General features: G+C 37.1%; 1 protein-coding gene across 23 annotated transcripts in view; it reads right to left on the bottom strand.

The window, feature by feature from the left end:
• Positions 1 to 26,518, bottom strand: part of NRXN3 (neurexin 3) — a 1,748,572-nt gene that overhangs the window by 50,461 nt on the left and 1,671,593 nt on the right. For 17 of the 23 annotated variants that reach the window (XM_055133160.1, XM_055133157.1, XM_055133153.1 and 14 more), the window contains one exon: positions 1,258 to 1,336. In XM_055133160.1, coding sequence (XP_054989135.1) covers positions 1,258 to 1,336 — 79 coding nt within the window. Of the gene's footprint in view, positions 1 to 1,248; positions 1,337 to 26,518 lie in introns of all 23 variants that reach the window. The other 6 variants (XM_055133152.1, XM_055133154.1, XM_055133149.1 and 3 more) reach the window with 1 other exon arrangement.

Raw genomic sequence — 26,518 nt, forward strand, 5'->3', positions numbered from 1 at the left:
TACATGTTATCTATCCCCATGTAATCCTAAAGACAGGAACTCACAGAACTTCCTGGATCCAAAGCCACTTGCAAGACACCAAGCTTTTAGACTACCACAAAATTTGTAAATAATTTTGAGGTAAGAAATGGAAAGTTTTTACTTGGTTATATTATTGTTTCATGAAACTTAACTTTTTCTAGAATTAGCAAAAGTAAATTTTAATGGTTCAACATTTTATAAAAAAAGAAAGTTTAAAAAATTATAGCAACCCAATGAATCAACTAGATAATTCTATTTATTTCTCTTAGCTTTTTGCAGAAATAAAATCCTAACCCAAATGCAGCTTTTAATTATATTAAACATACACAGAAATTCGATGATATCTGTTCTCTATTATATAAGTATTTAACTGATAACAAGTATCAAACAAATGACTTGGGAAAATTGATAGGAAATATCAGGGACTGCAGTTTTTTTTTTGTTTTTTTTTGTTTTTTTTGGTTTTTTTTGCTGGTCATTATATCATATAGAGCTCGCTATAAAGAAAGACCATAAAACATCAAAATGTATCTGGATTTAAGTGGGAACACACTGCAGCTTCTAATTGCCAAAGTCTACACTCAACTTCAGCACAGTAGATACATTTTGAAGCATCTCAGCAGTTGGCATGGCATGGTTCAGTACTAATTTTGTGTTTACTATGTATATTTCTATGCAAGTTCCTCAGACACGCATTGAACAAAATTAGTATAAATATAATACCATGTTAACTGCTGCTAAAATCCCATGGAAAACATTCTTTGTTACTTTTGGCTTGGTTTTGTATTTGTTTTGTTATCTAAAATAATCCAGGATGCTTAAAAGTTTTTTATGTCTCCATTCTAAGTTCACATTTTTGTGATGTCAAAGCAATAGAGACCATTTATGGTCCCATCTCCAGTCAACTTCATAGATGTTACTGGCTGGTCCACATTTACTGTTCCAGCTGTTTATTTGTGAGTCTGATTGCTCAAAACTGGGTTGTATCCATGGATTTTTATTTAGCCATCAAAGGGTTGACTTAAAATTCCCCTGAAATATTATCGCTCCTTCCATGGGATTTGATGCTTTAGTTTATATATGAGTATTCATATATGTATGTGCATACATATATAAATATAAAAATACACAAATTAACACACTATAGTATATAACACATGTACATTCACATATATGTATGCATTGTATTTTGCAAATGAAAAATAAAGCAAGCAAAACAAGACTGACCTAACCTACCTGTACTGGGTTCACATTCAACTAAGTCTTCGTCATCACTGGAACATTCAGCAGATGAAACAAGGTCATCTGATGTTGGCTGTGCGTGTCAAAGACAAAATAATGGAGTAGGGGAAAGAGAGAAAGAGAGAGATAAGAAAACCAATAAATAAAAGCGTCAAAGATTTAACACTCTGTACTGCCTCCCTTCATTATCGCTTTTCTCTTCTCTAATGAAGGAAGGCATCTGTAGAATGGAGAATTTTTAACTCCTTTGTGGCTGTGAGTGACTCTGGGTCTAGACAATATGTGTGGGACTCATATCTACCTTATTCATGAAAATCACACTGTGCTGCCTAGTCTGACTCTATCCTGACTTTCATTTCACTTCTTTTCTTCATCCTTTTCCTTTTTTTGGCTTTTGGGTCAAACCCAAAAGTACTCAGGGCTTTCATAGGGTTCTGTGCTCAGAGATCACTCCCGGCAATGCTCAGAGAACCACAGGCAGTAAAAGGAATAGAAACAGGGATTGTTCTTACAATGCAAGTGCCTTAACCCTCGTGCTATCTCCCTGACCCATGTTTCAATTTTGAAAATCAAAAGGGCAGGTACAGGTCTATTGTGGATGGTGGACAGTACAAGAGAAACATCAAAATAGAAATACACTGCAGCTTTGAAAAGGGCTTGATGTATATATGTATACGGGGTATAGCCTCCATCGCATGATTTAGTGCTAGTAAATCAACAGGCTGCCATAATCAATGAATGCTGTGGATTGCAGTCAGTTCATGGTTAGCATGCAAGTTTTTCTTGCTTCTCTTGCTAACAATAATTTCTTCATATAATTGCTATAGTTGGCTGAATTAGTAATGTGGGCCAGCACAAAGATATTTTTTAAAGCCTCTGCACATAGATAGTTCTGCTTCTGAAGAAAGCAAAATGTTTTCTTTAAAAAAAAACATTTTAATTGAATCACCATTAGATACACAGGTAAAACGTTTTCATGATTTGGTTTCAGTCATATGATGTACCAACACCCATCCCTTCACCAGTCCGGCCACCAATGTCCCCAGTTTCCCTTCCTCTCTTTCTCGCTTTCTCTTTGTCTGTCTCTATGTCTCTCTCTGTCTCTCTCCTTCACTCCCTTCTGTCTTCTTCTCTTTTCCCCTCTCCCACTTTATCTCTCTCTCTTCTTCTCCCTCTCTTTTCCCTTCTTTCTCCTTCTGGGTACTATGGTTTGCAATTTAGGTGCTGAAAGTTATCACATAAATCTCTTTACCTACATTCAGCACTCAGTTCTTATCCAGAGCAATCATTTCCAACTATCATTGGCATAGAGGTTTCTTCTATAATAACTGCCCTCCCACCCCCCCATCCCCAGCAAATTTATGGCAAATTTCCAACTGTGGACACAATTGCAAAACATTTTTTAATTGCAATCCTAATTCAAAGTTATGGCTCATGTGGTGGAGCGCGTGTATTGCATGTGTAAGACCCTGGGTTCCATCTCCAGCAGTGTATGACCTTCAGAAAAAAAAAAAAAACTTAGTATATGGTGACCCCAGAGAGCACCGATAGGTGTGGCACACTCCACACATTCCAATTAAGAATTCTTATTCCTTTTAATGTAAATTCAGTAAGAGGACAGAAAAATTTAAGTAAGATCTGTTCACAGCCCTAATTCCAAATAATTTGATACAAGAAATAGAGTTGCGGGGCTGGAGTCATAGTACAGTGGGTCTGGCACTAGCCTTGCACACAGTTGACATGGGTTCAATCCCTGGCACTACATATTGTCCCTCAAGGCCTGCCAGGAGTAATTACTGGATACAGAGTTAGGAGTAGGTCCTAGGCACAGTGGGGTATGCCCTCTCAAAACAATACACAAGACTGTGGGTACTGTCCCTTGCTGCAAATACATAAGGAGATTATTTCTGTACTAGATATATATTACAGGCACAATAAATATTACCAAATTAATATATCCATATGTAGGAATTACATACATATATGTGCTCTATTTTTTCCTCAGCATATTCACTATATAGCAATTGCTCAATAAATGTGTTTTCCCCATCTTGATATTAATAAAATAAACTGACAAGCTGGTTATATTATTCCTAATGTACTGAAGTGTGAATCCAGACTCTCGAGGACAAATTACCAGCTAGATCCAGACATGCAAATAGACTTAATAGTTATAGTTATATTGATTAATTGACACAATTATCACAACAATTCTTTGAGATGTCATTATCATTAGACTCTTAAAGAGAACTGAAATTCCAAGAGGTTGAATTCATTACTGAAGTATAAGAAATGATAAGAATATATTCGAAAAAGAAATATAGCTAATAAGAAATAAACTAGAAATTTGAATAGATACATGATTTCCAACAATTGCTTTTTCCTTTTCAAACAAGGGGTAAACACATTCTCATTTATGACTTGGTATCATTTCAAATAGAAAACACTACTTCTCTAGGTGATTGATTTCACTTGTTTGTGGCACAGAGGTACCTTAAGTCACAATATTCATCTTTATTCTACATCTGACAGGGAAACCCTTTAGTCTGTGCTCCTCCTTCAAACAGAAAAAAACATATTTCAAGCCCACTTATTTTTCAATTAGAAACTACTAAAGTATGCATTTGAGTTTTAGAAACTGAAGCTGATAGTTGTATCCTGGAATATCATCATTCCAACTACAATACTATAGAGTTTTCTGCTGGATGGGGCCTCTTAGGCTGCGTTCAGTTATCTAGGGAAGGAAATCGTGAGGGAGCAAGTGTTAACAGTGTCAATACATAACACAGCTACAGAAGGCCAACACCATTTTTAGAGGGGCCACAGTCATTTTGTTGCATAGCTCGAAAGCATAATCTATATGGAGGGTGATATCTTCGTTGAAGCAGCAAAAGTTGTCTTAGATGAGAAGTTGGACCTTAGTTATAATAAAGGTCTCTTACCTGAAAATAGCTCATTGCATGTATGTATGTAGGTATGTATGTATGTATTTTTAATTTTTTAATTAGTGAGTCATCATGAGCTACAGTTACAAACTTATGAACTTTCATGTTTGCATTTCAGTCGTACAATGATCCTTTACCTCCACCAGTGCCCATTCTCCCCGACCATTGTTCCCAGTATCCCTCCCACCACCATGGCAACCCATCCCCCACCACCCCACCCTGCCTCTGTGGCAGGGCATTCCCTTTTGATCTCTCTCCTTAGCACATTGTATTTAAGCATATAAACTGAATATTTGAGATAGTAAATTTTTATGGAAAAATAAAATTAAGAGAAAAATATATTAGAACTCTTTAGATACTGGTAATACAATAGAGGTTGAGATGAAATATTTAAAGTGCCATCAATTATAAATTGCTAGTATTTTGGTCATAAGGGCCTTGCAGAATGACTCATACATGGTTTAACTGAACTTGGTACCTCATATTTTACCCCAAACAGTGAGATAACAACAATATAGTGAAATTTTTTCCAAAAGTGAAAACCAAGCAACAAAAATGTTAAACAGGTCATTTAGAAATTATGTAAACAATGCATAGCTGCACTAGAAACAAAACAGGTACTAATACATTGGTGGAATATTCAACTTCTGAGATATTTATATTAACTTATAGTGGATAAAAATTATGTAAAGATTTTTCTCTTTGGGGGCTGGAAGGTTTGGATCATACCAGTGATGCTCAGGGCTTGTCACTGGTTTTATGCTCAGAGATTACTCCAGGTAGGGCTCAGGGGACCATATGTGGTGCCAGATATTAAATCCTGACCAGGTACATGCAAGGCCAGCCCTTTATATTCTGTGATATCTATCTGGCCCCTATAAAGCTTCTTTTTTTTCAATAAAAATTCTAAATCACTTTGAATTTACTTTTGTGCATGGTGTGAGACAAGGGCCTGAGCTCATTTTATTTATATGTGACTGAGCAATTTCCCAAAGACCATTTTCCAAAGAAGCTTCCTTTGCTCCACTTCATACTGTTTCCTCCTTTCTCAACAATTAACTGACTATGTACATGAGGATATGTCTCCGGGCTCTCAATTCTACTCCATCAGTCTGGAAGTCTGACTTTATTTCAATACCATACTCTCTTGATTGCTATAAATTATAAACTCAAAGTTAGTGAAACAGAAACCTCCCATCTTCTCTGTTCCTTGGAGTTTTTTGGCTATGCAGCAGATTACACATTACTTGTACTTTGTCTTTTAAAAATGCCATGGGCATTTTCATAGGACTGCATTGAATCTATAGAGTTCTGGACAGGATTGTCATTTTTGACGATATTAATTCTTCCAATCCATGAAGAAGGAATGAGTTCACATATCCTTGAGTCCTATTGTGTTTTGTAGTATGACTTATGGTTTTCTTAGTATAACTGTTTCACGTCTTTTGTTAAGATGATTCCCAGATATTTGTTATTTTTTGAGATGCAATTGTGAATAGAACCTTTTGTCTCCTTTTTCTATTGCATTGCTTGCCCATAGAATGACAGGGATTTCTTGGTAGAGGGTATAGTGTTGGAATGCTGTATGTATGAAAGCTTATTATAAATAGTACTATAAATCATGGTGCCTAAGTTTTTAAAAAGAAGTTTAAAGGAACACTTATAGACTCTGATGTTGAAGGATCTTCATGATTTCTTTTCAGCCTTCCTATGCCTCTCTAATATTACACAAGTTGCACATATTGCACAAGTTCTCTCCCATGTGGTTGAGCAATCCTGTTCACTCTTTCTTCATCTCTGCTTTCATGTTTTGGTTCCCACAATGTCTCCCTAATCCTTCTGCAGACCCATCATTTCATCTTCCATATTTTCTCTCCCTTGGTGTCCAGTTAACTCTCTGGTCAGCTTCTCAAAGGGTTGCTTTCTGTTTATCTCCTATATAAATATGGATGACATAATACTCTTCCCAGGCCACAGAAGATCCTTCACATAGCAGTAACTATGAGGAATGAGGAGCTTCCCCTACTCCAAGCCTCAATTTTGTCATCTATAAATCTGACCAAAAGCATTAGAAGAAGAGCTAGAGGGGTCTTGGTAGTGAGTTGACATTGGGAAACTGCTGGTGGTTACTTGATGAATCTTACACATACAAAAGGTGTTAAGCTATACCCAGAAATCTATAATATTGCAAACTATACATCAGCAAAAAATATTTTGTTATGACAGGGAGAACCCCTGTTATCAGCATGTGGTACATGTATAATAAATATTAGCTAAAACTAATTACTCAATCACATGCAAATATTATCGTGCATTTCAGAAAAATTGCCGAGCCTGGCTGGCATTCCTAATATAAATGCATTTTCCATTTGCACATTCACTCTGTCTTTAATGATTCCTCCCTTGCTAGAATTGTTCTTCATGGCTGATAGTTCATTGTTCTCTTTTTAAATTATAACCACTGATTCAAGTTGTATCTACTAAGGAGAGTGATAAAGAAAATGACAAGAACATTTTTAAATATTAGAAAGACAATGTATTTGCAATGGATCCACATCCAGACATTCTGTGTGTTTTATTTATTTACCTTTTGAGGGAAGTGTGTTGGTTTAGGACCATATGTGGCGGTGCTCAGGGATGACTCCTGGCTCTACACTCAGGGATTATTCTTGGAAATGCTCAAGGGCCCATATGGGGTTCCAGAGATCGAACCCAGGTCAGATACATGCAAAGCAAATATCCTATACATTATACTATCTCTCTGGCCTCCATTCTGTATGGATTTGATGTGAATTTAGCCCCTTATTTTCTGTATGTCAAACATCATCATCCATCTTGACAGTCCCAGGCAATGAAACCTCAGAGCAATGATAAGTATCCTTAATCCCTCTGTTTTCTGAAATAAACCAAGTTTACTTGAAAAACATGGCATTCAATAGTGCCGCACTTGCCATAGAACACTATGAGTTGTCTCAGAAGGATTTTCTCTGCCAAGGGCCTTTAGCTATATTTTAGACTAAAATCAGGATCAATAATGATATATTTAAGAATTTTTTTTACTACTTTTATCCTTGCCATGTCAGAAAAAGAGCAAATAACACAATTATAGGCCAAGCCTTATAAATGTTATGTTTACAATCAGCTCATTTAAAATGTTAATATTTTATTCAATATTCTAGAAAATCCAAGACTTTTTAAATTGCTTTTTATTTTATTTTCTAGCGATTCCTTAAAAATAGGTCAGTGAAGGGTATGATTGAATCTTGGCAGGGAAATACACCTTTGACTATAGTTTCCTGATGTTCCACTATGATAGCTATACTAAGAATCAAAATGTAAATGTTGGGAATAGAACAAATTTAAAATGATATAATTTTGTACTTAAATAAAATGTGGCAGCATGTGTATATATGTATGTCCTTAGGAAGAACAGTTTGTGCTCTTCAGATAAAGTTAAATTATTGAATAACAAACCATTTCTTTTGTGTTAAACAACTTTTAGCACAAAGCAATTGTTTAACAATACAAACAGCACATAAAATAGTGGGCATATACGAACCCTTTAGTTTTCATAATAACTTGGGGTGTAGACATTTGTGGTGGCACCTATATTTTCAGATGCCCATCATCTATACTCCTTAAAGTTGCAGTATTGCTGTAGGAAACTTCTGTTTGTATGTCAGAAGAATCATCAAAGTACTTGTGATGTCTTCTTCATATCCTTTCCCTCACAATGGCTGTGTAAACCTCTAATAATTCCTAACAGCTAAATTTAAAATGTTTACCTATCATGGCTCCCATAGGTCAACACCATCTATAAGTCATTCAAGGGAGAATAATAAGTAGAACCAAATAATTCAACAGCAGCTGGGTTACTAGTTCTGTGGTATAAGAGCATATCATCAAAATGATTTATTCAATCCTTTGTTACCTTAATAAATATTTAATAAACACCTATGTATCAAGCATCATTCAGCTATGAGGGGAAGTTGAAGATGACATACAGTAATTCTGCTCTGGGAATCCACAGTCTCTGACAAGACAACCAAATAAACAGGTAACACACACAGTAAACTAAATGCTCTGACAAGAGTAAGCATGAGGTGCAGAGAGAGAGCGCAGCAGGTGAGCGGAGACAGTTGTAGGCAGAAGAGATTTAGAAAATAAGCCCTGCGGGACAGGCGGTAATGGATTGGGGAAGATGAGTGCTGGAAACAGGAGAAAAAGAAAGGAATTCTAGCAAAGAATTCTAGGCAAGAATAAGACTTTGCAAAAGACTCAGTGGTATGCAATAACCGTTTATTTGAATAGCTACAAGTAGTACAGAATGACTGATATGATGAACTAGAATGACAACATGACAGCTACTTGAGTCACTGTATTGTTTTTGAAAACTTGGTTAATGAGCATCACTTAATATTCTGCACTTCTTCCAATTCCCCTCCTTCTTCCCTTCCCTGTATCTCATCAGGGTTATCCATCATATTTTCTTTGTAAATGAATAGGCAGGGTTTCAGAACATAATGCCTGGGTCGGGCTGTACCATTCCTTCCAGGTACAGATGAAAGCTTAACCTTACCTTCCCCGGGGAGGAAAATTACTCTGACCCTATAAATTATTCAATTCTTTTATTAAGAATCATAATTCATACTACCCAATTTTAAAAGATGTATGTCATATTTTTAATTCACATGTTGAAATTATTTGGTTCTGTATTAGGACTCATAAACTTAGAGATAGGCATAATAATGACTTAATAACTTTCAATAAAATATCTCTCTGCAAGAGCCCTTTTTATTCTTTTCCTGAAGGAAATTTTTTATTATTGCATTTATGTTCTCCCACCCTTTTCCAATGTTTATTGAATTTATGTTTGAATAATCTCGGACAGAAGACAGCCCAAAATTGTCTACCCAAGGAAATTTATAGGTATATTTACCTTCCTATTATCTTAGTGTCACAAAACTTGGGTTCTCATCTTCCTCCAATGAGTTATTGTTTCTATAAACCACTTGGTCCTAATTATTTACTCTGAAGGCATCTCTCCTGAAACTCAGAAGAGGGATGCTTCCATATCAAATTTCCTTCTTTTTTATTATTTGACACTGGGAAAAAAATCTGTTGTTCTAGTCAGAATACCTATGATAGTTTCATTATGTTTCTTCTTCACACCTCTGACATGATGCTTATTTGTGATTTGAAATTCCAACCTTTTGCCCTTAATATTATACAAAGTATAGGCTAATCATTGGGGTGGGGCAGGGGAAATAATCGTTTTTCTACAGGAGGCTTGGAAGCAGAGTTATTTGAGTGAGTTTAAGCGCAAGATAAAATAAGTCCTGCCATTGAACAGCTTTATGAAATTATAAATAATTCTCAAGAAAGATGATCGCCTTTCTTCCAGTGAAAAAGTAAAAGAGAAAGACCCATAAATATTTTGAAGTCCCACAGAAAACAGCCGTACATCTCTGAAGCTGCTTCATGCTAAAAAGAATTAAATCCCTTCAAGACTTTTAGATCTTCCCTCTCCCCATTTCCATTCTGAGATTAGTTGGAGTTTTAAGAGTCAAATATATAGGTGGGTCTCAAGCAGTTTCACAATAAGCACTTATCCTTAATTTAAATAATGTTTGAGACATTTTTAATTAAAAAAGAACACAGCGACTCTACACATACCTACAATGGTTAATGAAGTGTGATCATCATGATTTAAATTTATTTATTAATTTTCTTTTATCAAATTCTTACCAGTGTAAGACCTATCTTTAATTACTACTGATAAGTAGCTCTCCATTTCTCCCTCCCACACATTACTCAGTGATTTTCAGATTGATGTAAAGAGAGAAAAACTCTGAGTCTTGGGCATGCTGCTTAGAGATGCTCATCTCATTATCCTCTTTCACTAATACTATCACTTCGTCTGGTACAGAATAGTGGAACATGGTGAGATTGTAGGACAATTATCAACTTTACCACCCTTTTATTCTAAACATCTACTTTATGGTTACCTTCAAAAGATGTCATACGCTATTATGAGAAAATAAAACAAATAGTTTTAAATTGTAATATTCGAGTGTCAGCACAGTGGTTGGGCATTCGTCTTTCACGCGGCCGACCTGAGTTCGATTCCTCCGCCCCTCTCGGAAAGCCAGGCAAGCTACTGCGAGTATCGAGCCCGCGTGGCAGAGCCTGGCAAGCTACCCGTGTGTATTGAATATGCCAAAAAAAGTAACAATAAGTCTCTCAATGAGAGACATTACTGGTGGCCGCTGGAACAAATTGATGAGCAATGGGATGACAGTGACCCTTAATATTCGAGTGTAAAGGGCGGCTGCTTAGAATGATGCAGGCCAAAGAAGATATTTTCTGAGTTTCCTTGGGTTTTATCTCTATGCGCCTAAATTTATCTTTATTAGAACAAAATTCTGTGAATTTCTTCTGGGATTCACATCATTCTGTGTGTGTGTTGTGTGTGCGTGTGTTAGGATATTACCTTACTCTCTCTTCTCTCTATCCACTCCTGGAGAAGATTATTTGCTAAGCAAGAGAAGACTGCATACATATTTTATTTGGTGCATATTTCTGTGGAATGAGAAATCCTTAAAAAGAATTGCCCTAGGCTAAAGATAATGCATCCTGCATGACAAAAATTAGTTGTTGGAACAGAATTCTCTGAGAAAACTGAATTTAAAAACACAGAAAAGATTATTTCTTGGGAATATGGTTTTATGTATGGATACATGTTGCTCATTAAATCAGTCTAGCCCCAACAAGTGCTTATCTATCTTGGATATGGCAGTCACCATGTCTAAGTCTTAAAGGCCCAGTCGTTTTCCTTATAGAGTTCACATAAATGGATTTAACATAAGTCAATCTTAAATACTTTTAAGTTTCCAACCCCCTTACCTGAAACTTTTTAAAGTTAGTATGTGGCTCATAATAGGTATCTCATTTAAATATTTATCTGACACTGAAGACAGCAGGCTAGCTAGAAATCCAAGTAAAAAGCTTCCCCTATTTCCATTCACACTCTGTTAACCCTTAATAGTCTCCCCATTCTTATTCTTTTCACACGTTATCTAGTGAAGCAGGATAAAGAAAGGCATGACTTACAATAACTTTTGCTAATAAATTAACCTTTAAGGAAATTCCTTTGCAGACTCAAGATTTAATTAACAGTAGAGAAACCAATCTAGACTGAGTCAAGTGTTTCGCCAAGGATTGGGGTGCTTTATTTCTAAACCTTATTTTTTCTAGGAATATATACATAAGTATACATAAGTGTAGTGTTGAATCTTTTTTCCCCATTATTTCCAGTTTTATATATTTTTTCCATTTGCTAAAATGAGGAAGGGTGGATCAAAAGGAGAGGGAGGAGGAGGGAGAGGAGAGTGGGTAGAAGGGGGATTAATCTATCTGTTGTTCAAGGCAGCCTGACAGAGGGAAGAGGAGTATTGAACCACAGAAGATTAAGCAAACTTCAATGTACCTTCCCCAAAGCAGTAGGAATGTAATGCTCCGTGGTATTCCACTGATAAGCAAATCCCTGTAAATCCTTTCAATTTATTTCTTGGCCTAGAGAAATTACATATTATTTAGAAGGCAGGGGGAAAAAAAACCACCATCCACCCAACCACATACCATCTCTACAAATCTAGAGCAAGTGGTTATTGGTTATGCACACATAAAAGTCTGGCTTTAATGACTATTTCCTTATTGGCACAGTTCTTTCTGTGATGGCTCATCAGGAAGGATTGGCTTTCCACTGGACACTTAGCACATTTTCACCACAAACTTTGAGTAGTTAACTTCTAACCATTACAAGAGAATGCCAAAAATGTAACTGAAGCTCAATGACCTAACGCATTTTTTTTTTTTTGCTGCAAGCTTATCTCTTGCCTTTTTACTTATCTTCCCCAACCCCCAACTTTGGATTTAATTTCTAAGATGATATTTACCAAGTTTATAACTAAAATCAAGTCTTGTTGCTAAAGGAGGGGAAAGGTTTATATTATAAGTAGTGTTGGAGCTATCACTGGGTGAATTTTAAAATTCTAAACCAAAGCTCATCATGGAGAGCATCAATGTGAGTTTTTGAACAAAAATGTTAATATGATTCATTTCTCCATTCTGTTTATTGTTCTATATTTCAGGAGGAAGGATTTTTTAATAGGGTTTTTTCTAAACAATAGTAATCCTGGCAAGTTGAGAGAACTGTTTAGAAGACTTAATAAGGAAGTCTTATAAGTATAAGAGGTGCTTGTCTTGCCCACAGTCAACTCAGGTTCAATTCTCGGCACTCCATATGGTTCCCTGAGCCACACTAGGAGTGGTCCCTGAGTGCAGAGGCAGAAATAAGCCCTGAACTCCACCATATATGACTCTTCATCATTTCCTTCCCCCACCACCCCCCAAAAAATAAGACAATATAAAAAACCCAAAGGTTAGAGGGAACAAGAAGTTACTAAATAAAGAGACTCCAGAATGCTGGTCAACATCTCTGATAAAAGTATATAACATCTCAGAAAATAGTATATAAGGTAACCATTTTGTCCAGAGCAAATAGCAGAATTTCTAAGTCTTTGGTGGCGTAATGAATTAAGGTTGATGCTAGATGCACAGGAGAGGGAGGAGTATGAAGACAGAAAACTATTAACCTATTATTAAAGTTATGTGTGTCAGGTTATTTTTATATAATGCATATGAATATTTGTTAAGTCTGTCAAGGTAGAAAAGAGTGAAAATGCAACCTTGATTCATATCTTGCAAACAACTTAAAAAGAAAGTTTGAGATTCAATAGAGAAGCTTTTATCAACTGCCATATGATCCTGGTGGGTTCCCAGGATATTCCAACAGGGCCAAAGGTGAAGATTGCATAAATGGAGGCCTCAGAACAAGACTAGGGTGAGCAATGAGTACCTATGAGGCTACAGTAAGGAAACAAGGTCACAGGAGGGGGGCACTCTTAGAGACACATTGAGAAATGCTACTGTAAACATGAGCAGGAGGGGCCTATTAGTTCAATCCAGGATTTAGAAGGTGGCAAAAAAAAAAACTGGCCCATAAACTATAATGGAATAAACTGAATCTTAAAGACAACTGATTAAAAGGCTATACTGGATTTTTCCTCAATACACTGAAAAGAGTATCTCCCACTCAGCCATGCAATATTAGGGAAGTCTTTTCTAGGTAAGGGCCACGTGGGAGAATTGACCTGAAAACCCAATGAAGGAAAAGTTCAAAAGAATTTAACCTTTAGACTGAGAATTTATTCCTAGTTACCCATATGTAACTAGTCAATTCCAAAACCCAAATAAAAAGATTGATATTGATTCAAATTAAGTTCTTTGATTTGTATAAACATGTTAGATAAAGTCTTTAGGGGTATGAGAAAATCAGAGACCCAGATGGACCCAACCACCGGAAGTGATTTTCTTATTCCCAGACTGTTAACCAATCTTAAAGGGACAACTCTAACTTAAATATTGACTCAGAACAATTTACAAAGACAAATACAGCAGTAGTTTTGTAGGGGACAGGGGAAGATGATTCATTCTTTCTGGCGGACAGCAAGGCTAATGATCTTTCTCTTATGCTGTTTTATAAGCAGTGACATTAATTTACTGACAAAGTGAGTATTGAAAATTCAGCAGATGTAATCCCAATATAATCACACAAGGCCTCTATAGTCCTACACTCGTGACGTTCGATTTAAAGTTGTATTGTCACCGTCTTGAATTTCTTGCCTGTTTCATTTATTGATTTAATGTATTTGTTGACTTATTTATTTTGTTTCCCAAGTATGGCTCAGGAGTACAAGAGACCCCTGCTGGCAATTCTCGCTCAATAGACTGGTGGTCCAACACAAGGGTATGATGTTGCTCTGTACCGAGGCGTTAAGGATTACTAGCCCAAGCTTGATGGTTCTCAGGAGTCTTCCAGCAACTGCAAGGATGCTCAGTCCCCTCGAGGGCCACACAAAGAGATACCGGAGGGGTGGGACAGTCTCCAGGTATGCATTTTGCGATACTAAAGAAACTAATCAATGTCAGGGATCAAACTGGGCTCAGTCACATACCAGGCATATGACTTAATTCCTGCATCATCTCTCTCATAGCCCCAACAGAACTGAATTCTGTGATTCCCAACACTCATGAACATAAGATGAATCAGATTTATTTAAATGAATCCTTTTAATCTTTATGCCTACAAGACTGATGTTATCTTCTAGACAACAGATACTAAGGATAAATTCTCACTGTAAAGCTGGCCCCTTTTGTATTTGCTTCTTTGGGTTTTATATCTTCTGATATGAATACACAGGTTTCACTATACTTATTGAGTCAGTGTGGTCACTAAATGTTCTTATTATGCTTTCACTTCACATTAGAAACTGCATAGAGGCAAAATGAAGGCAAAGGTGTTACAAGAAACAACTAAGGAAATGTAAACTATACTTTACTTGCTGAATTATCCAAACACTTGTGCTAAAAATAATGACATGGGAAGGAAAAAAAAGGAGAAAACCCACAGATTGTGTTTCTATCAGTCACCAGTAAGTGGAAATTGAGCAGTGGTAGAAGCTTTGTATATCAAAATAAGAATAAAAACCAGATGAGTTAAATTAGTATAGCATTTCTACTTTTCTGGAAAGAACAAAAACATGCATACAAGAGATATGAAATATTATTGTACTATTCTGATGACGATTCTGCTTTCAAATTAAACAATTTTGTTCTCAAAACTGATGGTAGCACTGAAAAAATAGTAGAAAGGTTAAAGAACTTATTTTGCATGTTTTCCTCACTCCAACTAGGAGTGATCTCTAAGCACAGAGCTAGGTGTAAGCCATGAGTGTCCCTGGGTATAACACAGACAATACCCATTCCCCCAAAAAAAAATTGAAACAAATGTTGTATAACATAGAAATTGCAAAAATCCAAACCAATGCATTAAAAAAGAAGAATTTTCTTTGCTTAAAATGGCATTCAACAGCAGCAGTACCTTTCACAATACTTTTTATCCTGCTCTTTGAACAGGAGACCCCTTGAGTTTTATTTTGCTCTGGTTCTACAGATTATGTAGCTGCCCCTGAGATCAATTGTGCAAAATGTTTTTGAACAGACCAGAGGGAACTGACATGGTTTTCAGAAACTCAAATTATGACAAATAGTTTATGCTCCTGAAGCTACATCCCAAGTGCTACTCTCCTGCCCTCTTGACTCTGGGTCTTAACTAAGCATATTCTCTCAAGGGCACTTTGGCAGGGAAAACATCAGCATCACCTATACTCATATGGTTTTCTCCTGCCTGGGCCCTCAGAATGTACACCATGATATCTGCCTAGACCTCTGCTTAATGACATTCTGGGGAAAGGCTCATAATCAATTCATCCTTTCTTTACAATACTAAGTAAAATGTCATTGCAACTGTGGGATAACATTGGATAACATTGTCCTTTCAGTCTTGCTGCAGGGAACTTAGTTTACCTTCAATTTCTGTATGGACACAGGAAAGCAGTTAATATTATGAGTTGTAACTTGGGAGTTGATTGACTCTGAATAATATTTACTCCTGGCATCTGCTTTCTCATATCAGTTGCCCTTAGTTTCTAGTACCCCAAAAGCAGGGTCCTGACAAGGGACGGAATAGATCCAGGGCAAGCTGTGAGATACCCTGGCATTGAAATGGGCCAGGCCAAAGCGCCACAATACTCAACTGTAAGTTGAGAGCATGGTCATAGACAAATGCTGTGATGATCCAAAAGTAACGACAAGACTAGGACCCTGCTGGGGTTAGGAAGACTAACCTAACCTGATGACTGTGGTCTGGAATATATAATGAGATGTCCTGGGGGAAAAACAGACTTTAAGTTTGATATATCTCTTACTGTGCTCATACAGAATGACATTACTAGAAATATTAGAATTAAATTTACTATAACTATTTAAGTGGGTTACTAGCTGAGAAAAGAAGAAAGTGACACACCCTGGATGGGATCCCGCCCTTGAGCAGATCTCCTAGTAATCTGGAGTAATCTCCTTAGATGAGATTTTGTTAATCTCCTGGAGGAGTGGTCTTACCCCTCATTGTTTATTTGTTAATATTCAACCCACATTTGTGTCACTACCCTATGTGATTGCTATATAAACTAAGACTGTAAGAGAAGTGAAGAAGACACAGAGGCAAGATAGAAGACACAGGAGAAGACACAGAAGCTGGGAGAAGACACAGAAGCAAGAGAGAAGACACAGAAGCAGAGACAGAGAGGTCGGAAGAGACCAGAGGAGAGACTACAGAGACAGAGACAGAGATAGGCAGACAGAAGAGAGCACAACAGCACACACAGAAGCAGACTACAAAGGAGGAGCCATCCTGATCCAGTCCATACTCAGCAGCTCAAGAGCACTGAACTCAAGCGGGGGGCAGGGGGGAGAGAGAGAGAGAGAGAGAGAGAGAGAGAGAGAGAGAGAGAGAGAGAGAGAGAGAGAGAGAGAGCTGCCCTAAGAACCCGCAAACAATGCACATCACCTATCACCCCCTTCCATGCGCGTGTGTTTGTAATTTTTTACAAACTTGGGGTAAGAGGACCTGTTTTGTGGTGCTCAGAGGTTATTCCTGGCTCTGTATTCAGCAGTTATTCCCAAAGTACTTTAGGGACCTAAATGGTGCCAGAGATTCAAGCAAAAATAGTGGCTATCAAAGCTGTGTGCAAGACATATATCTTCCCTACTGTTCTATCTCTTGGGCCAAAAGTAAGCACTTTGGAAAAGACTGACATAACTTTGTGGAATGTTTACAATGTCCTGAAAATTACATAGATTCTGAGTAGGTGGCAAAATAAGAATTGGAAGCTTATTATATGAATTGACGCATTGAGTGTGAGGCAAACTTCCATCAGAGAACTCTGAGAACTGTCTCTCAGTAAAAATATAACTCTTACCAAACTGACCTTAGAAGTTTAAGCTGATGAGCACCAACTCTGCTAAGACAGTGCCATCTTTAGAACTGTGTTGAAAGAATATTTTTAATTTACACTTTTCCCTTTTGGAGAAAATCAATATGTCATTTACTAGAACTTTTCTTTTTTTTAAATCTGAGTATCTTTATTTAGCCTTTCTTATTTTTCCCACCCTGTTCTTCTAAGCAGTAAAGGAAAAATCATTCTGTTTGTATTTGTATTGATTCAATCACTATGAGCAAAAAATAAACAACTAACCAGAGCAGGGTAGCTTTAATGACAATCTGTAAGGAATCAGGATCTCTAAGCAATATAGCGTCTTATTATGTGATTGGATATAAACAGAAATCAATAAAACAGGATTCCTGGGCAATAAACAAGAAAATCCACATTCATAATTTAAGCAACTTCTTTTCATAGATTCATTACTGATGAATGCACTCAAGCCTCATTCTATTTTTACAGCAGCATAGATTTCCTCTCAGCATGCAGTCTTTTGTTTATCTTTTGGAAAGCTGATGAAAAAGTCTAACATTTATCACAGAGTGTCTATATTCCATAGGCTATGCAAAGCAGTCAAAATAGAATTTTTTAAAGGTTTAGTATACTATGCCAAGTGTTTAAGTCACATCCCACCCCAGACCACATACGACTTTCAAAGATCCAGGAAAGGAAGACATAACACATTATTTGCTCAGTGCCCAGAAGAACATCATTTGTGTCTTCAAAGAGCTAGTTCAGTAGCAGTAAAGGCAAATGAACATGGTCCATAATCATTTCCTCCTTCCACCTTGCTCAGGAATCCGTGTAAGCAAACTAACCAAACCTTCTTTGCAACTAGTAGTGATGATGTGGCATTAATCCAGACAAGATGATTAAGAAATTTGTTAGAGGTCCTAGAAATGCTGAATCTATTCCCTATAGAAGGAGACTTGGCTAGTCCAACTGCTTTTCCTTCTTTCTTGGATTTGTATGGGCCATTTGGAGCCACAGCAGCTGTTTTGTGCACATACGGTGGAAAGTGAGCAGGAAAGGTCAGAAAGCTGCCAGAAAAGCTAACTCTGAGACTGCCATATTGAGTCTATGAGTCCATTAAGCAGTTTTAAATGTTTCAATGCTCCAAGCTCCAGAATTCTTGGTGAGAAAAATTTATTTCCTCTTCACTCATATAGGTCAAATGTGACAAATACCTTGTATAGTCATCTGGAGTCAGCTATATCCAGAGAAAAGTGTTCTTAGAGTCACAAAACAAAAATATATATATAAAACACATATATACACATATATAAATATGTATATATGTATAACATATATACATATATATATAAATTCTACCCGAGATGGGAGTCCACAGCAATCATATGTTCTCTGTATCCCAGTTTCTCTCTTCTATAAATTTGAGATAATGACATCTACTTCATGCAATTATTATGTGAATTGAAATGAATACCAGTAACTCAGATATTATACTGTTCATCAATGCACTCTTAATAACATCACACTACTTATTATGATTGGAAATCGCTCACAGGAAAATTACAGTGCTAGATCAGAGTTTGGTTGCACAATATATTTAACAGGATAGAAGGTGTTTGGGCAATGTCTGTTGATGATTTAAAGAAAGCTAGGCAAGCCAGGAATCATGTTTAAAGAGGAAATGAGATGGATAGAGGAGGAAAGTAATTCCCATCCTTGACAGATTATTATTAATCACCTATTGGCTGTGCAGGGGCAAGAAAACATTTATAATGTCTTTGCCAAGAATGGGTGTAGTTCTGGAAGTACATATTTATTTGCAAGATGCAGAATGCCTCATGGGTTCAGATAAGTTCATCAACAACATGTCTTGCCACTTATTCTACAACTATAAATCAGGGACTCCATTCTTTATTTGAAGGACTGGAAGTTTAAAAAATTTCTATCATGCAGTAATCTGGAAATCAGAACAGTTTTACATTTGATTCAACGCGTTTTTACTGAGTCCAACAAGTGTGAAGGAAGACATTTGGTTTTTGTTTCTCATTATTTCAGAAGCCTTGGCTTAGGATATCCCTGATGAACCAACCTGTGGTTCTTTTGCCCTCCCAGTTCTGTCTCACTTATACCTTTAAATACAATTCTTTACATAAAAGAAGGTAAGAGTAAGCATAATAGCTCCGAATAAATGCCCTGTAAAATGACTTCAGCAATTATGCTGTTTGTAAGTACCTCTGAGTCCATTAAGATAAACATCTATCTTTGAATATTCACATTAATGCACTAGACTATTCTTTCTTAGATAAATTTTACCTGAACATTGTGCAGTGAACACAATTTATCATCCCTTACTCTTCTTCCCTTCGATGCACACATTAATGCATGCAGGGGGAGAGTGTTTAAATGGTGAAGAGCACACATTAACACACAAGGAAGTCTCTAAACATCTTTAAGTGCAGAATAAATATACCTTAGGTTTTAAATGCCTTCAAAAGCTGTGCACCCAGGAACATATTGGACCTGACTCTTAATTTCCCATGTAGATAATATCTTCCAGACAAAGGCAATATAAATGTTTAAATTTAAAGAAGTTTTAATGTGCTTCCCATTTGCTCAGTACACACGGGTTCAAATAGAGTCTAATTCCCTAGTTATTTCTATATAAAATAAGTTTACTTCATGCCATATAGATAGTACAATGCATAAGGCACTTGTTTCGCATGTGCTTGACCTGGGTTTGATCCCCAAAACCACAAACAATCTCTTGATCACCACCGGGTGTGATCCCTAATCACAGAGGCAGGAGGAGTACCTCTGGATGTGTCCTCCCCTGAAATATTTATATCTATATTAATATCTTCGCATATATATGCATATATGCACATATATATGCTAACATATTATGTATATTTATATGTGTACATATATGTACTACAACATATGTAGTTTAAGTATGGGCTCCGTTTCATTAACGTTTGCAGCCAAACTGATAAAATACCTGAGAACTCCTATTAATGAGCCAGAGAAAAACAGATTAAAAATATTCTTTCTCTACTTTAATGAAGGACAGATTAACTCTATAAATGGCATATGGCTTTAACCGTCTTCTGTGGGCGTATGACAGTGGCATTTTACTAACTGGCGACAAAGTGTTTCAGTGGTGATATAAATTGATGTGTAGCCATTTTGGAGAATATCATGGAGTTTTCTCAAGAGTTTATATATAGAACAAGCATGTAACCCAGTAATCCCTCTGCTAGGTATATCCATCGGAAGAATATAATAATATTAAAACCATATATCTACCCCACTGTCTATTGAAGTGCTATTTATTATTGCTTAGATATGAAAATGATTTAAGTACCATAGACAATTGGAAAATGATATATGCATAATGGAATACTACTGAACAATAACATGAAATTTTGTTATTAGGAGCAAAATGAAGATTTAAAATGATTATGCAAGTGAAACACATCAGAAGGAGAAGACAAAGTAGAGGACGATTTCATGCATATGTGCAATATAGCAGCATTCATTTAATAAACAAAACAAAATAAGATAAGCCAAAGCACGTTAATCAACATTTATCGGAAGGGGCAGAAGGAAAGAGTTTGGAAAAAGGGAGGGAAAGGTGCACAAAGGGCTTTGTTTTCTGTTTTAGGTTTTTTGGGGGAAAAAAAGAGGAAACCTTGTACAGTAGGTGTTAATAAAAGAGAAAGTTAAAAAGTGTTTCAAAAATTTTAACAGATTGAAATATTTTTTTTTACCAGATGATAATAATGAAGCCTATTTACTTTGTCCAGGTACAAATTCCTGTACACTAGCAAAAAATCTATTCAGTGATTTTTCAAGATATTTCCAACTGTGTCAAGGTGAATGTCTCACCATTTATTCCTTGTTATCTAAGCTGGTGCTTGGAGAAACAAAAAAGATATTTGAAGCAGCCCCAGTACTTAAGAAGCTTATCTGTGTAAGCAAAATATCAGTAAAATGTCCCTTCATATTAAACACTTTTTGTTTTTGGGTCACATTTGGCAATGCTCAGAAGTTACTCCTGGCTCTGCATACTGAAATTATTCTTGGCAGTGCTCAAGAGACAATATAGAATGCTAGGAATTGAACCAGGATCCACTGAGTGTAAAGCAAGCAATACTATCTCTCTCGTCCCAATAAGCACATTTTAAAACAGGTTTGAGGAAAAAGCCATCTCTGTAAATGACAGAGAAGTTCATGAAGATGGTGGCCTTTGAGTTGACTTGGATGGGATAAATAAGATGTTTATAGGCAGGAGAAGGAATAATTGTTGAAGTAAAGGCCACAAATTAATGAATTGAAGCAAGAAAGTAAAAATCAGAGACTGGAAGTGAGCGTCTAATTTTCTTTACTTGAATCATAAAGTATAGAGCAACTGGGTAGTAGTAGAAAGGGTAGGAGCGTAGAAAGAAGAGAAAGAGATAAAGGAAAAAGAGGAAGAGGGAGGGCTAAAGAGGTAGCACAGGAGTTAGATTCACATCCCTTGCACGATTTACAAAAAGTATCTTTAGGTATGTACCTAGGAGACCCTCAGCACTGTGGGATGGATCCTGGCACTGCAGCACCACATCTTCCATTGACCTTTGAATCAAATGCCCCAGTTGGCTAAGTACCACTGGGAATAACCCTCTGCCCCCACTGAGAACTGCTTGTAAGCCCCCCCACCCAATGTTTATTTATAAAGAATCAGAGGCGGGCTGGAGTGGTATTACAAAGGGTAGGGTGCTTGCCTTGCATAGGGCCAAGCTGGGTTCAATCCCCAGCACCCCGTATGGTTCCTGAGTGGACGCTGATCACTTCGGGGAAACCCATATCTGTTATTTGACAAGCAAACCAAGTCAAATATGCTCTAATGGTGTACCTGCAAAGTGATGATTTTTACACAGATGCCAGTATGCATGCTTGTTTGCTCTCAGGAAGAATACACATTCTGCGTAGTTAAAGACATAGTTCTGCCAAGCTAATTTTCACTGCCGGGGACCCTGTGCAGAATGAGGACATCAGTGTGCACATTCCAGCAGAGAGATGAATGGAATGCCTGTTTTCACCCTTCCTTAAGGAAGGCCTCGCTGAGAAGGTGGACGCCTCATAAAGAATACCTGGGTGTGAATAAAAGTTGTACTCTCTGCTTGAAAATTCATCCCGCAGAGTTTTGCTGTCTTCCAGCTGAATACAATACTTAGGTAGAGAGGCAGTTATCTAAAGCCCTGTAAACTGACTTTCAGTCCTGTTGATTTTGATAAATGCGATCCATCTGGGATGGCTACGCCCCAATTTCTCCTGTATGTGTGTGTGCGCGCGCGCGCACCTGCTTGTGTACCTGTGTATGTATATGTGTGAGAATATCTAAACACATAAAAGGGGCAAAGTTCATTTTAACGCCCCAATAGATCCCCAGCTGGAACACACTTTACTGAAGAGGAAGTTACATAAAAGAAACTTGGGCAGCTTTCAACGCCATCTGGACCATGCTGTGCTCATTTAAGCTCTACCTGTTTAAAAAAAGAATGGCAACACAACAAAAAGTGGCTACAAATATAACTAGAGAAGAGATTTACTGATTCTTTGGAGATCAGATGCTCTCTCCTTCAAATACCTGCAGCAGATCTCCTTCAGTGCTACATCACACAGAGCTACAGTTCTTTTTAAAGGAGCCAAAAAAACCTTCTAAAGCCAAGTTCTAATTTTGGAAAGAAAGGAAGATATGCAAAAACAAAACGAACACAAAGAAAAGTATAAAAATATCCCAAAGCCAATACATATTAAACCTAATTGAAAGAGATCTCGGAACACCTGACTTTCTATATCTTTTCTCTTTCTTATCTTTGAGGTAGACTGCCACTCTTTAAATCCAAGCCCCATAAGTAAAAGCATGTGTGGCTACAAATGTAAAAGACTGGCCAAGTAAAAGGCCAGAGTGCTAAGGGCCCATAACTATTTCAAGGACTGAATAACAGGTAATGAGAACAGAGCACATTAGTTTCCATCTTCTTATTTTGATGAGTCAGTTACAACAAAAGTTGGAGTGTTTGATATTCATACACCAACTTATGGGCACAAACATTTTTGCTGGTGCTTAGGATTTTCAGCTAAGTAAGAATCCATATCCATCTTTTACATAAGACATTAAGGTACTGGATAAAGGGGACTTAAAGGTAAATTTAATTGTATCCTTTTATTAAAAGAAAGAGCAATATTTTCTCTCTGGAGACAAATTTCATCTAGAGTTATAATTGCCAGAGCACCCCATCAGACCACTTTTCTTTGTTTTGCTTTGCTTTTTTTTTTTTTGCATCACAAGGATGATGAAAGTACTGAGGAAGCAAAATTTCAAAGGCCATAGAAAGAATCCGGAAGAGATCGCAGTACTTATGCTTACTCAGCAAAATTCAATAAACTATCTTTACCAATGAATTTCTGAAGATATATATGATACTATTATAACTTTTAAAAACTTTTAAAAATAAAATGTCTGTCATAAAATGTATGCATTTTGAAACAATCTACTCAAGACCTATTTAAGAAGCAGAGGGGCCGATAAAATATTTCCTTAGAAAATTTCTGGTATTGGATTCTCTGGTTGAGCTTAAAGAATATTTTGACACAGTTGTGTTTGTGTGAATGTCGAGACAATGAGGTTCTATAGAATAACACAAGGAAGAATTTGGAAAGGTAGCTCCTTGCTCCTGCCCCTGACATAAATGTTTCCACAAGGGACAGAAGAATAGCTGTAAACAGAGACAGATTCTACTATACTGCAAGCTATCTTTTTTCTGTTCTGATTTCTTCCATCCTCATCTGAGTCATTAAAAAAAGCAATTTGGAGCATTTTAATTTCTTTCCCCACTTAAGAACAATAATGACCTTCTGAGACAAACATTTTTCCCTAGTTAATGATCAGTTTGCTGAAAGGCTGGGTAGCAAAGACCTTAGCCTAGTCACTAACTGCCAATTAACATCCGCTTTATCAGTCAGGACTGTTTAAATATCACAAGACATATGCCAAGCTACCCACAGAGGGCTGGATACCAAACTCAAATCGTTAAAAACACACTTTCATCAAGGCTAAGCTCTCAGGATACTTACACTATCACAGCAGTCATTTTTCTGAAAGATGGGCAAGTGGCGACATGTCCCCTTTTTCCAATTTTTAGCTGAGGGACCTTTTGTGCAGAAGACAAATCCCTTAATATCCCTGGTCTGTGAGAGCATGAATATAGGACACCAGAGAGACCCTTGAAAGGGACATTTTAAGGAAAAGTTGCTGAATCCTAATGCTGATCTCAACATGGGCCAAAACCTTGAGGTGCAATACCTGTTTCCTGTGTCTTGCTGTAGGAATGATGAACCTCAGAAAAAATTCCAAAGTCACATCATTGTACTCCCTGGTCTTCTTCTTCAGGATTTAACTGGATTTTATTTATTTCTTCTCTATATGTTATAATCTTACATAAATCATATTTGACAGATTTTAAGTTCTTGTAGATAAAAACTTGAAGGAATAATTACAATGTGGTCTAAACATTTCTAGATATTAATGAACATATTAGAGTTATTTCATGTGATGATGAAAATATCATATGCTAGATCTGTTGTTTAATTTGTTTGGTGGAAGACTCCCAAACAGTGCTCAGGGGCCCAAGGTTCTCCTGATCATATTTAACCTATCAGGATAGATGGCTGAATATGAGAGCCTCACATTGCCTAGATTGTCATATATTTTTTTCTTTTTTTGGGTCACACCCGGCGATGCACAGGGGTTACTTTTGGCTCTGCACTCAGGAATTACCCTTGGTGGTGCTCAGGGATGCTGGGATTTGAACCCGGGTTGGCCGTGTGCAAGGTGAATGCCCTACCCGCTGTGCTATCACTCCAGCCCCTCACATTGCCTGGAGTTGCCAAAAATATACCCTGTGGCTTTGGGGGTGGGGTGGAAGGAGCATGTGGTGTCAGGGATTAAAGTAAAAATCTTATATATACATACTTCAGCCCCCTGACCAATATTCCTAGTCTATCATCTTTTATTTTATACTATTTTATTGTTTGTGGCCACATTTGGCTGTGCTCAGTACTTACTTCTGGCTCTGTGCTCAGGGTTCACTCCTGATGGGGCTTGGAAAACCATATGATGAGCAATGGATAGAACCCAGGTCAGCAAGGCAAGCACCTAACCCCTCACTCTCTCATCACTGGTCCCCATCATTCCATTTCTAATGCCCTTCCCCCAAAAAATTCAGAGTCTGTGAGGACAAACAGAAATAAACATTATTCACCAAGGCATTCTGTACACTAACACCATCAAATGGGAAAAAATGTTCTAAAATTTTTTGAGGGCTAATGATAACCAGCAATTTAAATTGTATAGGCATGTCAGTCTCCAAATATATATATACATATATATATGTAGCATATATATATTGCTTTTTGGGTCACACCCAGTGATAGACAGGGGTTACTTCTGGCTCATGCATTCAGGAATTACCCCTGCCGTTGCTCATGGGACCATATGGGATGCTGGGAATCGAACCTGGGTCAGCCTCATGCAAGGCAAATGCCCTACCCACTGTGCTATTGGTCCAGCCCTTCCAAATATTCTTTACAAATGATGAAGTCTATTAGCTAATAAGAGATCATACCCTTATTGTTTAATGGAAGGAATTAAACACATGGTTCGAGGCTCCATCTACTAATTTTGCTCCCTGACACAATGGGACAAAGCAATAGACTAATGGACACAACTCTGGCTTAGGGCTACCACAAGGAAGAGAGAGGGGTATTTCACATATTTTCAATGTGGTCAACCTGTTGTTAAAACTACTGCAGGTTTTCCCCTTAAGTGACAACTTGATTAAATCCTGTCCTTTTAGGAAATAAAAACACAATTAATAGTGGAGCACACTTTCTAATGCTTTCAAGGAATAGGAGAGTTGTCAAGCTATGGATAGAATCTAAAAGTTATTAACTTCAAGGGGTTATAAATGAAGAAGGTAGATACTTATGCACTGAAAACATACTATAAGACTATCCAGAATTACACAGATAAATTAAAAATTATACCACTTCATGGGATGGAGCAATAGTATAGTGGGTAGGGCATCTGCCTTATACCAGATTACATCCCTGGCATCCCATGTGGTTCCCTGAGCCCCCTACAGAAATGATCCCTGAGGTCAGAGCCATGAGTAAGACATGAGAACTGCTGGGTATAGCTCCCAAATAAAAAATACATAACTATATATATTTTAAATCATTCAACTTCAAAGCATGCGAGACAATGCAGAATAAACATCAGAATACTTAAACTCTTTCTCCACTACATCCCCACCCACAGGATAG

This window comes from Sorex araneus, chromosome 3 (assembly GCF_027595985.1).
Source record: "Sorex araneus isolate mSorAra2 chromosome 3, mSorAra2.pri, whole genome shotgun sequence".
In the NCBI taxonomy this organism is placed as follows: domain Eukaryota; kingdom Metazoa; phylum Chordata; class Mammalia; order Eulipotyphla; family Soricidae; genus Sorex; species Sorex araneus.